At 44.1% G+C, this 13564-nt stretch overlaps 1 protein-coding gene across 9 annotated transcripts in view; it reads right to left on the bottom strand.

Moving 5' to 3' along the window:
• DVL1 (dishevelled segment polarity protein 1) overlaps window positions 1-13564 on the bottom strand; it is a 69812-nt gene that overhangs the window by 36446 nt on the left and 19802 nt on the right. For 3 of the 9 annotated variants that reach the window (XM_030463856.1, XM_030463860.1, XM_030463857.1), the window contains exon 2: window positions 5917-5986. The exons of 4 other annotated variants lie outside the window; for them this stretch is intronic. In XM_030463856.1, coding sequence (XP_030319716.1) covers window positions 5917-5986 — 70 coding nt within the window. Of the gene's footprint in view, window positions 1-5916; window positions 5987-8743; window positions 8769-8853; window positions 8924-13564 lie in introns of those variants that run through there. 2 more of the 9 variants (XM_030463858.1, XM_030463859.1) reach the window with 2 other exon arrangements.

The following is a 13564-nucleotide window of genomic DNA, read 5'->3' as shown; positions in this document are numbered from 1 at the left end:
AACACACACACTGGCTGTCAAAAAGGAACTGCCTGAAGACAAAACAGTTCTTCAGCACCACATGGAGTCAGCTGCATTATTCAAACTCTCTTATCACCAAAGCAAGAACAGCAGAGGAAACACTGAAGGGAAAAATACAACATGAGCTTTCCTAATAACTTGGTAATTAAAGTTTCTTTCTTTCAGGTTGGGAAGTTAATAGGAGATGTTTAGAGAGCATGTTGGCATCATGGAGATGCAAGAATGTCTCTGAGCCTGTCTCATTCCCTGAGGAACCTCCATGCAAGTGCTTTCACTAATCAAACCAAAACAAGGGATAAAAAGAAAAGAAAAAAAAAAGGAAAAAACAAGAAACTGGGTGTAGGCAAGATCTATAAATCCCCTTGCCTTTTACATTCTAACTTCTGTCAAGCTACCCAAACAAGAACCTGTCCTGAGTTATCTGAAAGCAGAAAAACATGTTCCTTCTTCAAGGCTTTCTGCTGATGGCAACACCTTCTTGAGCTTGATGCAAAAACAGAGATGAGCAAATGAGCCAAAGCCTTTCCCTATTTCCAGCTAATTGTCCTTTAGTATTTCACTGCTCTCAGAGGAAGAAGTCTTGGCAGTGTGGAGCCCATTAGAAAGACAAGCCCACCATCCTGGTTGAGGCTGCAGAGCCCCTTGGGAGTTCAGAGCAGAAGCAAAATCCATGGCAGCCAAGCAACTTATTTGGGAATATTGTCCCTGGGTTGTGATTTCCTGAAGGATAAAGCCCTGGCTACCCACTTTGTATTGTGGATTAGAGCCACCAGCAGCCTCAGACTGTGCAATCATCATTTCAAAGGGAAGAGGGCTGCAGAAGTGACCTGTATTCATCTTTCAGCTGCACTCAGGAAAACCCAAATCAATTCACTACCAGATACACTGAACTCAAGATATATTCACATTCCAGAAAAGATGCTAGCAGCACCTCCTGTTTCTGAGTAAGCTGTGTTAATCCTAGAAAAAGGTATTTCAGATTTCAGGTAGTAAATCATACACACAACAGCCATGATAACACAGTGGCCAGTACAGAGTATTTTCTGTTTACCTTCCCCAGGTAAGATCCATGCTGTACTGCTAGTTGCAGCCCTTCTGCATGAAGTGTGTCATTTAGACACCACCTCTGGGGTGAAATTTTGCCCCTAAGGAATAATAATAATAATAATAATAAATAAATAAACCAACTCAAGAGTCCAACAGTTTAAACAGGTTGCCTAACATGATCTTACTCTTTATGATAACCTCTTGCAAGAGGACCTCAGCTTGGAGCAATTCTGTTGTTAGAATAAGATACAGACTGTCCAGCTCTATGTCTGGTTACAAGTGGAGCACTCACCCTTCATCAAAGCTTCCTTTCCTGATTTACACATCTCCGTGTCCAAGAGCATGAGAATATAAATGCATGGCTGCAGACCAAAGTCATGAAAGCACCAGAAAAGAGCAGCAGAAAAACATTTGTTGTGCTAGAAAGGAGAATCTGCAGCAGAAGATGGCACATCCAAGAAGATTATTAAGATTGCACTGTCTGGCTGCTTTTTCCCCAATGCCAAAAGGCTCAGAAAGGCAGCGTAACACTAACACAATGCAACACTGTGCTCAGCTGGAGCCTCCTGGTGAGGCAGCAGCCCTGCCTCTTGCCAGGCAAAATGCCTCCAACTTGATGAGGGTTTGACCACGACTGCAGGAAAGGAGGAATTCAGTGAGGGTGTGCACTTGCTGACAGAATTCACACCTCACTGCCCTGTCTATGTGTGAGCTGCTGCTCCCTGCTTCCCCGTGCTAGCCACCAGTTCCTCCTTTTTTCCAACAAGTGACACTCTGTAAATCATTAAATGTCCTATCAGCTTTAAGATAAATTGTGTCTTTTTCTTTGATGAGCAACAGGAGGAATAAAATGCTCCAAGCATTATCCCACCATGAACAGTGACTACAAGGAGCTCCTGGGCTGCCTATTACAGCCTTTCACTGTGTTTCCACAAGAAACGCAGTGTTAACACCAGCTTGCTGGCCAGCAGCCAGCCCTGATAATTGTATTTCACCCACCGAGCTTCCCCGCAGCAGCATTTCAATCCCTTTCTCTGCTTGCCCCGTGTGGGCTCCGTGTGCTGTTCGAGGGGTGCCTGTGGGCTGGAAAGCACCTAGCTGCTGGTTCCACCCCAAAGGGCTGCACTTCCACATGGCATGGGGATATTTGCTGTGGGCTGCACAGGGAGGAAGTTAATTAAAAAAATTCTGATTCCTTTCATTCCCTGGCATGCTGGAAAAGAATCCAGGGTCCTTCTGATAATCAGTCTATCAGCAGATGAATGAAGGTGTGTTCAAGCTGCGAGGAGAAGAAACAGGTTCTGAAATCAGTTCATTTTATACAAAAGAAATCAACAGGAACCAGCTTTGGTGGATTTTCATTCACTACCTCAGTTCTGTGCCAAAGGGCAACAAGAAACTTAGCTGAAGATCATTTAACAACCCTTGCATAGCACAGGACTAAGTGGTTCTACCCAGCAATTTCCATTGCAATTACAAACACAGTGTTTGAAAAGCTTATGTACAAACAGGACAAGAATGATCTGTTGGCACCAAGATAATAAAGAAAAAAAAGGAAAAGAGGCAATGACATCACTGCCAGCCAATGGGAAATGGTGCACATTCCCTACAGCCAGTCAGGGAATTGTTCCCAGATGTTGCAAAGCCTTCCTAAAAAACACAGATAACAGCCAGCCCGCTTTGTGCAGACTGCTGGCAGAGGCCACTCAGCTGGCTCTGATCTGGCAGCAACCAGCAGCCAGTTCTTTCTACATTCCTAGCTTCCACTGGGAGACTGTCCCTGGACTATGCAAGGAGCAGAGGAAAACCTTTGAAATGGTTTTCTTCCATACAAGCTATTTTTCCAAAAAGGACTTGAACCTGGAAAAAAAAAAGCATGAATAATATCCCTGAGGCAAGCAGCCCTGAAGAACTCAAAACAAATTATCCCCTGAGAAAAACTGTTCCCTAAGTTTTATGTCTGTATGTGTTAGCAGAATGGGCACATGGATCAGCTACCTTCTGCTGATGTGTTGCTGTAAATGCATTTACAGTAATCACTAGGTGAAGACCTCTTGCCACACAATGAACACTACTCTCTACATTGTGGAAAAACCTAAAGGTTAATCCCTGAAAAGGAATTTCCTAAGTAACAGCCTTCTAGCCCAAATTATTTACTTCTTAAAAAAAACAAAAAACAAACACAACCAAATCAAAACAAAAACACACAAAGCAAAACCCAACAGAAAAAAACCCCACCCCAAAGTTAGAAAGCCAAGATCTAAGATGTGGAGGAGAAAACCCAGCAGGACAGAGGAGAGATGAGGAGGAAGTTTAAATAGTCAATTAGGAGCAGTGATTCTAATTCGATGCTGATCTGGCTGGAGACTGAGTTCCCAGGGCAGCAACAGTAAGCAACAACTTCAGACTTGCAGATCCTCCCCTATGGAAATCAGTCCTGCATATGACACCAAGATCAAAGTTCCTCCCTGTGACAAATAGAAGGATTCAAATGTTATTAAAAATGATGAAAATCTCAAATTTCTGAATGTCAGTCATCTTCTAAACTTCAAAGTAGCCACTGCACCAGCCAAGGGGAGGTGCAGGGCAAGAGACAGCTAAGCCTTAGCCTGTGCACTTAATGTTCCAATTTTAAACATGTCATCTTGATGTGAAACACAAGCTCATAGGGTGCAGTAATTCACAGGGAGGACGACAATTATCACAGATGGGTTTGTGAAAGAATCCCAAGCTGCCTGCTACCAGCTATCTAGCACAGGAGACAAAGAAAGCTCAGGCCCATCATGTTAAAAGAACAGGAACTTAAACAACCCTGCCCAGAACACAGGTTTTCCAGAAAGTGAAGATCAACTTTGCCAACCTTGACATATATATATGCAATTAGCTGTTAAATTCAGTGAGTAACATATTGAGGGGTTCAAAACTGTGAACAATAAATTTACAGTAAGATTTACATAAAACTACCCCAGTATTTACCAGCAAATAGAGGCAGATAAGCACTGTAATTTTATGGGTGTTAGTGTGGAAAAAGTAATTTGCAATTCATAATGCAGGTCAGATAGATGTTTCAGATGATTGTTCAGCAGAGAACATCCCTGGCCAACCTCATCTGCAGGAGGTCCAGGAGATGAGCTCAGAAAGGAGCTATAAACTGAGCCACACTGGTGGCAGGGATATAAATTTGGAAACAAGGAGATGGCTGAGAGGGAAGGAAGGAAAGAGCCTAAGCCTTCTGAAGCAAGGTATCCATCCAGACCACCTGCAAGAATCTGTGCTGCCACAGAATTAAAACATAACATTTAACTCATGTGTGTACAGATATATATTCTTGTTCTGATCTTACTGGTCTTTATGTTCTCCTGGTTTTCAGATGGAAGATAGAAGAGGCATATATTTTTTCATATTATTTAAGTTGCTGGGAAAAGAAGTCAGTTCTCCTAGGGTTTCTGGTTGGGAGAGGGAAGAAGGGAGAGGTTAAAGAAATGGGATGTAAAGGAGGATTTAATAATCCACATCCTTATTCATGTGGAAGAGTTTGGGGTTGGTGGGTTGCTTTTGCCTAAACTTGAAGAAACTTGGCTCTTGCTGAAACAACCTGAGTCCCATTTTGCTGCAGAGAAGATCCCAAACAGTGTCTACAAGTTCAGAACGAATCACCACTGCAAATACACATTCTTTAACTAGACTGCACAGATAAAAACAAACACTACCATGGCTCCTGAATGCACTGAGAAGAAGAGATCCAGTTCAGGGATGCAGAAGACCATCTGAATAGCAGTCTGTTGTTTGAAATAATATTTATCAGTTCAGCAGTATGGGAGAAAGGAGAAGAAAAAGGGAGTGAGTGGCATTGGGGAGCAAATATAGTGCAAGTGTTACATATGGAGAAGGAGGAAAGGGGTTCTCAGGATTCATTTGCTTTCCTGGTAAGAGCTACTACTCATTTCTATCCCTTTGCTTTTAAAATTGATGCTGCTCTCATGCTATGGCAACATAAATGCCATCTTCCTAGTCTTTTTTTTATCTGAAGCTTTTGGGATGCTCTCTTCTGCTTGTTAATTACACATGAAGTCCCTTTTTGTACAATCTATTCCCATACTGTCAGAACACCACGTTATAGCCCACAGTAATCTTTGGACTGAAGACAAAAAACAGCACTACCAACATTCAGAGCTTAAGCATAGCCTGAAAGTAGCACATTCAGCAGCATGAAGCCCTTCAGCCATCTCCAGCCCCTCATTAGAAAAAACAACCTCACACCACAGCAGTGGCCATCAGCATGTGACTCCAGCCATGACTTGGAGAAGTTAACACAATCAGATGTTCAGTTCCCTCACAGGAATGGACAGAAGCCCATAATCTCACTAAGAAAGAACCCTGTGCTCTCTCCCACATTACTCTAGGATGACCATCAGTTCCCAAAGACCACAGCTGGTTGGTTGGTTGGTTAAACATTAATTTTATTCTCTAATGATTTTATTTTAGAGATTGAATACTTGCTTTGATAACCAATTTACTCCTGCACAGAGCACACCACTTGGGAATCTTCCCTTCTTTGTGAAGGCAAGTGGGCAGAGGAAGAGAGGCAGTAGTGGGAAAGATGACACAACATGTTCCTAACATTAAAGGTTTCATGTATAAACCACCTTTTCAGCTCTGCACACCTTTGTGGACTTCACTCTAATTTTTAAAATAGATTACTTAATGAGAAGGTGGTATGGATGTAATGAAAAACTAAGCCTTTACTTCCAGGCAGTTTGAGATTGAAGACAATCCTAAAATTCAGAGTCCATGGACCAAGTCCTGTGCCCTCTGTACCACACCACACAGACACATGAGCTGACATACCCAGGACACCACTCTTCCATTGAAGCAAGGGAGCTTTGCATTGTCGTCTGAGATCTCCTCCTTTACCACCCTGGAAAAAAAAACAAACAAACAAAACAATAGGAAGAAAATCAAGAGTTTGAAATCACATCAGATCAGAAGAGACAGCGGTCCAGCAAAACCACAAATTTTTACTAAAATGTTGGTCTCAGCAACACTTCTGTGTTTAAAGACTATTGGAACAAGGGAAGCAATGGCTTTGGGTCACAGAGCAACCAAAGCTGCATGAGATCCCACACCAACAGGGTACTCCTGCTGCCTCCTGGGACTCACTTCTCTTTACTGCTACATCCCAGTGTGAGTACTCAACACTTCCTTTTTGTTACCTAAGGGTTCCAACACAAACTGAGACCCTTTTGAACATGGCAGGGTACAAACATACAGGAAAGCTCTTTGGAGTAGGGGCTGTCTAAACTTGGGTAAAAAGGAGATATGTGGTATGTTTACACCAAGACAAAGAGCAGATTTGTAGCAGAAATAGATTCCTGGCCTTGAGTCCCTACACAGGGACAATTTGTTTTTGACCATCTCTCAAGCCTGAAAAAAAGACAACCTGAAGTCTAGTCAAGCTCAATTATTATTTGTGGTTTTACAACCACATTTTCCTTTATTTATGTTTTTGTCTTCCTGTTGCTGTTTCAAAAAACAACCACAATAGCCACAAAGCAACTGCCTATGCATGAAATACTGTCATAAGGTGGAAAAAAAATGGTTAGGAAGGAGAAGACAGGAGAGCAAATGGACAAAGTATTTCTTTCCATCTTACTCTTGGCAAATTATGAATGAACAACACCATTGCTAATATTCTAATATTTATAGATTTTAATCCTTTTTTAATTTTTTTTTAAGAAAAAACATTTCTTTCTCCATATTTATTTGCATTATTAATGCCTAGCAGGATAAAATTAGACCTGACCCCTGCCCCATTGCTGGCAAGAAAAACGTTTGAAAAACATTCATTTAACTCTTTATGCATTTGTCCTCTACCTTTTGGTCACAAGAAATGGGTCATATGATTTAATTACAGTTTTTAGTCATTTGTAGCTGGACTCTCTTGAGACAATTAAGAGTAAACTTCATTGAAATCAACAGATACTCAGTGCTTTAACTGACAGCTCAATGAAGCTCTCAGACCCGTAATTCTGGAGCTGCAAGCTCTGTGTGTAGACACAGGGTTTCAATGTTTGCATGGATCTCCAGCCCCAATGGACTGGCTCCAGTTCAGACATTATCTTTTGTGTCCCCTGGAATCCTGGAGGTGTCACTCACTCAGCAAAGATCCAGCTGGAGGATCAGCAAACAGAGATGCTGCAGTAATGTTACCTTGGCAGCTGCTTGCTGAAAACGACAGGATCTCCCTTCCTTTCCCAGAAGGAAATGCTACTTGCTGTGTCCCAGAAATCATACACACAAGTTCTGCACTGAGCTCTAAGATGCAGATAAGAGTCAGGCACTGAAAATATACCCATGGTGAGGTTCTCTCCAGAGAAAAGGCTTGAGGGGCCTTCTAAAGATGACACATACAGTGGCAGTGAGGATACCCTGCAATACTGCACAGACTGGTTGAGCACTCCTCGGGATGGAAATGAGCAGGCTGAAGTCACCACTTCCCAACAACACAGCACCAGCTTCTGCTGCAGCTAAAGGGAACAACTTCCAGATCTGTTGCAACTTGAACAACTAAATATAGCCTTGAGCTATGAGGCAAGAGAATGACAGACTGTAATTCCCAGCTTGCTTTGGGTAGCAATCAACAGTGCCAAGAACATCAAAGACAGCAGCAGCCACTAATTTCAAATATCACTGTTTTACAAATCATTATTTGTAGTGAAGAGACGACTCCTTTCAGTTCCTCAGGAAGGGGAAGCAATGGAGAGAAGGGAAGAAAGGAACAGGAATGGTTGCAGCCATATGCTTCAGTCTGAGGCCAGCTTTGTATTCAGGAAGATACCTTTTGCTCTACAATAGCTTAGAAGCAAGGGCAGAGGGAGACCCATGAGAACACACACAGTCCCTTGAGACCAGGGTGGGTGAGACCCTAAGTAATGGGTTCACAACTAGACCCAACCCAAGGTAGCACACCAAGGAAGAAGAGTTGGTAACTCTGAACTGCCAGACACCTCCATCTGAGGTGGAGAGAAGTCCAGTGGTACTGGATGTGGTCTAGCGAGGAGGGATGACACCAGTGCTCCCAAACACAACTGTTAGCAGACTTAGTGGCTGATACTCAGAGCAAAGCCCATCTGACACCAAGAAACACAGCCCCTCCTCTCACATTTAAAGCTTCCCTTCCAGAAGAGGAGATATTTGTTTCCTAGGTCACATCCTGCCTCCTGGCAGCACTGTGCCTCTGTAATTGCTGGCAAGGTTGGAACGCATCCAGGCACTATTCCAGCACACACCATCTCTGCTTAACCCAGGTCTCTGGGTCAGAGAGAAGAGCAAATAAACACCTACCCACAAAGCCATCTATGAAGCTGACACTCAGTGACCACCAAATGGGAACACAACAAACCAAATGTTTCCACATCAGCCGAGTCTTCAGGGCTGCCCTGTCCTGCCCTGCTGTGTCCCAGCTGTACCCAACTTTCCTTTGCACAGGGGAGGGAGGGGAGACTCTGATAGCATACAACAAATTTATCTAGAGATTTCTCTGCAGTGTGCAGAGACCTGTAACATTTTCCTCTTCTCCCTACTCCAGAAAAATCTTGGTGCACAAGATCCTGGATCCGTGAGTCCATCCTTCAAACTCATCTACCAGGTAAAAGAGCACAGAGGAACAACTCACCCAAGGACACACAGCCCACCAGTGACAGATCATGGAAAAGACTCTGTGTTCTCCAACCCCCCCAGCACCTGCTCTGCATTTTCAGCAAGCTCTCCACAGTCTAATCTCACCTCAATCCAGTCCTCACTTAAAGGAGTATGTGCAAAAAACAAGGTGCAGATGTGTGGGGAAGGGAAGGGAAGGGAAGGGAAGGGAAGGGAAGGGAAGGGAAGGGAAGGGAAGGGAAGGGAAGGGAAGGGAAGGGAAGGGAAGGGAAGGGAAGGGAAGGAAGGGAAGGGAAGGGAAGGGAAGGGAAGGGAAGGGAAGGGAAGGGAAGGGAAGGGAAGGGAAGGGAAGGGAAGGGAAGGGAAGGGAAGGGAAGGGAAGGGAAGGGAAGGGAAGGGAAGGGGAAGGAAGGAGGGACTAGGTCTCAGCTCACATCCTCTGCTTTATTTGACTTTCAGGAGATTTAAGGACTAATTACTAAATGCAACAATCACTGCTGGGAACAACCCCTCCTTCCTCTAACTTCCTGGAATTGTGCCTGGGTCCTCTGGCTTTGCTGCCACCCCCCTCTGCTCCAACAGGTATCTGTGCATTTAACCCAAACCAGACCTGATCACCCTCTCACACCTCCCCTGCTTCTGTTGCAGGTTTGTACTCCTGGCTCCTGTACCAGGATCCTGACATCTTGTTTTCCCCCAGAGGGGATTTCAGCCCCAAGACCAAGAGCTGTTTGGCCTTACCCTCAGTGCCCTCCCTCTGCCAAGCCGTTTGCTCCTCCAGAATCCATACTGACTCCAGATTAATACCAAGTGAGCCCCACAAACCTCTGGTGACTCTGGCTGTTAAACACTGAGCCGATGGTGTTGCATGCACTTGTATTTTGATTGCATCACACACACCTCTGACAAACTTAATCTCCAGAATTAGCCAGATTATTTATTTCTACTCGGAACAATGAGGTTCTGCACGTATCTTCAATGACTCCCATCACCAAGGAGGCAGATATGAGGTTATTCAGATTATAGCTTTGATTCACACGATGAGGGAGGCTGGAGGAGAAATCCATGGGTCATCTAGCCCAACGTTCTGCTCACAGCAGGCTTAGGTTGCTCAAGGCTATGTGTAGCCTAGTTCTGAGGATCTCCAAGGATGGAGGTTCCACAACCTCTTTGGGCAACTTGGTTGTACATCTGAAGCAGCAGTTTTCCAACAAACCCAGCTTTTAATTAGGAAAACCGTAAGTAATCCTAAATCCACAACTGCAATGAGTTACTATAAAGGGAAGCTATTTGAACAACTCTAGTAACTGCTTTGGCAGATTGTAAGCTCACTTCTCATGGGGTTTGATAAATATCTAGACACAGAACTAGCAGTCAGTACTCCAGTAGAAGTACTGCACTGATCCTAAGAGGCTGCTTGGTAGAAAATCAAATGACTTTCCTGTCCACCAAAAAAGAGTTTTTAAAGCTCTTCAGGAAGAAGCCCTTTCTGTAAGAAGTCCAGATTTGTCAAACTACCCCCTGCATCTTGCCTGGCAACACGGGGCCAAACTTCCATGCAGAATACAGACATCTCTGAAGAACAGAATGCTTACTACAATAAAAAAGCAAATGACGAGAGCTCCAGCTGTTTTTAGGAAAACCCAAGTAAAATCAAGACATGCAACTCCTTTAACAACAGTTTAAATTGCAGAATGCACACAAAGCTGCAAAGCCAGCAGCGAAGATGCTGACATGCACAGAAAGAAAAAAACCTTCTCACCCTTCTGATCACATGACAAATGGCAAGTACTCAACTGGAATCCAAGGCTGTAGCTCTAAAAATAGTCTTTGTGGACTTGATTAACATTTCAGTTTGAATCTTTAATGCAGAATTAAATCTTGAGGCTTTTTGTTGCTGAGGTCACATCACAGAGAGCCTTTAGCCACCCCTCACACCCAAAGACATCCATGAAAATAAAACCACCCACTGAATTTACAGGTGAGGCTTGGCTAGGATTGAATGTTTATTACAGAAATATGGAAGAGTGGAGGAAAAGAAATCTTTCTGCCAAGCAGATAAACACCCATCATGCAGTGCAGCACAGAAGGGCTCTGCTCAACAAAGATCCACAGCCTTCTGTGCTGCATGAAAGTCTCAGATCTTGTCTGCACCCTGCTGAACTGCGAGCAGGAAGCAGTGCTCATCCTTGGGAGGCAGAGCTGAGGGGCTTTTCTAGGGAAGGCTTCAGCCAACCTGTCCTCAAAACACCACAGAGTCAGTGTTCTTCTTTTTAGGTTGGTATCCAGAAACCCCACTAACAATGCTTGGCCTTTCCCTATATGCACTTTTGGATGCCAGCTCTCACACAAACCTGCCAAAAATGAGTAAGAACATGTTCCCCACAGTGATGACATCAATGACACACCCAACTGTGGAACAAACCCCTCTTCCAAAATAGATTTGGAGCTTCAATGGACAGAAGCTCTGCTAGAAGAGCTGACATGGAGCTCTGCTGGGTCTGCAGCATCTGGGCCACACAAGGTTAACTTCCCTTCTGCATAAAGCCATTTGCTACAGCCATCTCTGCTGCAGGCATTCCCCAGCTTGAGGCTAACTTCTGCCCTTCCACAAGAGCTCCTTCTTATAGGTTCTATGAAACTGCAGCAAGAAACCCTTTGCAGTGGGTGTTAGGGAAGCTACCTTTGCCTGCACAGGTGACAAGGTCAAGAAAACTATTTTTCTTCATTCGTGTAACTAGCCTAGGTCTCATGTTACCCAAAACACTTCCAAAAATCTAAACTCAGTCTCAGTAATCCTGTCTGCAATCAAGAGTGGATGCATTCATGTGTTTACACACCAGTTATCCTCTGCCACGTCTGATCTCCATCACCACACTGAACATTTTTGCCCACACAACTGCCTCTTCCCAGTTTTCTCCACTCCACCTTTATTCCTGGAGGTACATCCAGCAGATTGGCACAACAGCCTTCTATCAGAGTAGGGATGATTTATCATCTTTCAGGAGAACTGCAGGATACTGGAAAAGTTTTGGCACTTAGGTCCTAGACCAGACACTGGCCTCAGATTAAGTAAGAACTACTGTGTTCCCTAGGAGGGAACTGGTTGGAATCTGTCCATTAATTCAAACATAAATCTTCACTTTTTATAGCAATGAGTTGGGACTCCAGGACAACTAAACCTGTTTAGACTTCACACCAGTACCAGCCCATCCATACGACCTTGAGGAGGTCATCTGGCCTGTTATGTTCCCCCTTTCTACAAGAAAATTATGGGATCTTCACGTTTAAAAGTTCCTTGACCAACACGCAGGACAGACACAGGAGCAGCAGAAAGCCTGGTTACTTGGTTAGAGAAGTCTGGAGTTCTGCTTAAGCAAGATGAATCCAAGAAGAACCAGGGGAGCACATGAGGGAGGGAGGAAAGCAGGGATGACTGGCCTGTGAACAGGGGAATTCTGATCTCTAGCAGTCCCGTGGAGCCATCTGCACCACACTCACAGCACTTTTCAAGGCTTGTCAGTCCTTCCCAAGTGCAAGAGTCTGACCCAGTGACTCACACTAAAAAGCTCCACATGTTTTAAACCAACTGGCACTTGGGCTCCCAGCCCAGATCTGTCTCATCCTTCCATTTTGGCCAAGTGCAGCACAGCCCAACTCATGCTGGGCCAAGGACCCTCGCCAGAACTCTGTCCCGTTAGCTTGAAAGGGTCTCCAAATATAGTGCACTCTGCAGCATCTCTGAGGAACTGCTTCCCATTAAGTACTTTTAAATATTTATGACAATGTTAAAGAGCAGTGGCATACAAGGAACATAACTGGCTTCTCCTTGATTATGAGTATTTCAGTGGCTGTGCAAGGGATGAAAATCACACTAAAACACAAGCATTTATGGCATTGTAAGTTGGTTATCTACAGAAATTAGCCTGGTTTTCTTTTAGCACTGATACCCCTAACTGTGCATAGTGTTATCTTCCACTCAAAAACCAGCTAATCTAGCAAAAAAAAGGCTAATATGTGCAGAGAAGCCAAGCAAATGGTAGACTCTTGGGAGTCCTTACAATTTTTTTTCAGGAACAGGACCTGCCAAACTGGCCATAACAAAGCATTTTAGTCACACTGACAGTCTTCTGCCTCTTCTAATTTTTCCCTTGATCCTCTACCCCTCATGTTACTTGGTAAATTATTTATGCAACTATATTGCAACCTCACAGGTGTTAATTAATCTATTCTTGCAGCTATCCCAAGGGGCAGAGATATTTCTGCCATAAAGACAAGGAAGTCATAACACAAAGGGAGAGGTCAGCATCTTCATGACCTGAGCGCACATTTCCAAGTCCCAGTCCAATGTCTTAGTTACAAAACAATAAATATTAAACAAGACCCCATAAAATTAAATAGGTCTTGAAAACAACCTAGGAAAAAACACTGTAAAAGAGAGGCTACCGGCAGCAGCAAGTTGGTTGTGGAAAGCCCATTTCAAACAGCCAGTTCTGATTCTGCTTTCCCTAGGGTGCAATTATCTTCAAAACTCCAGAGCAGGACACTCTCAAAATAGCACTTAAGAGATGACATTCAGACAAAGTCAAGGCAGAGATGCAGCCTGTTGAAAGTCTGAGGCTCTGCAGGCTGAGGTGGGGTCATGCCCTGGCACAGGGGGAGCTCCACACTCCACACTGATTCACAGGGATGCTGAGATTTCTGACATGCAGCCCACGCATCGTCCTCCACGCTGGTTGTGAAGCTGAGAACTGAAAGGCAAGAAGGTTCATGGTGCTTTCAGATGATCCTCAACTGCTCCCTGCCCCACTGATGAACAGCAACAGAGGCTGCAAAA

This window comes from Calypte anna, chromosome 21 (assembly GCF_003957555.1).
Source record: "Calypte anna isolate BGI_N300 chromosome 21, bCalAnn1_v1.p, whole genome shotgun sequence".
In the NCBI taxonomy this organism is placed as follows: Eukaryota; Metazoa; Chordata; class Aves; order Apodiformes; family Trochilidae; genus Calypte; species Calypte anna.
Note: the sequence above shows the minus strand (reverse complement) of the source record. Positions and strands in the feature narration are given on the sequence as shown.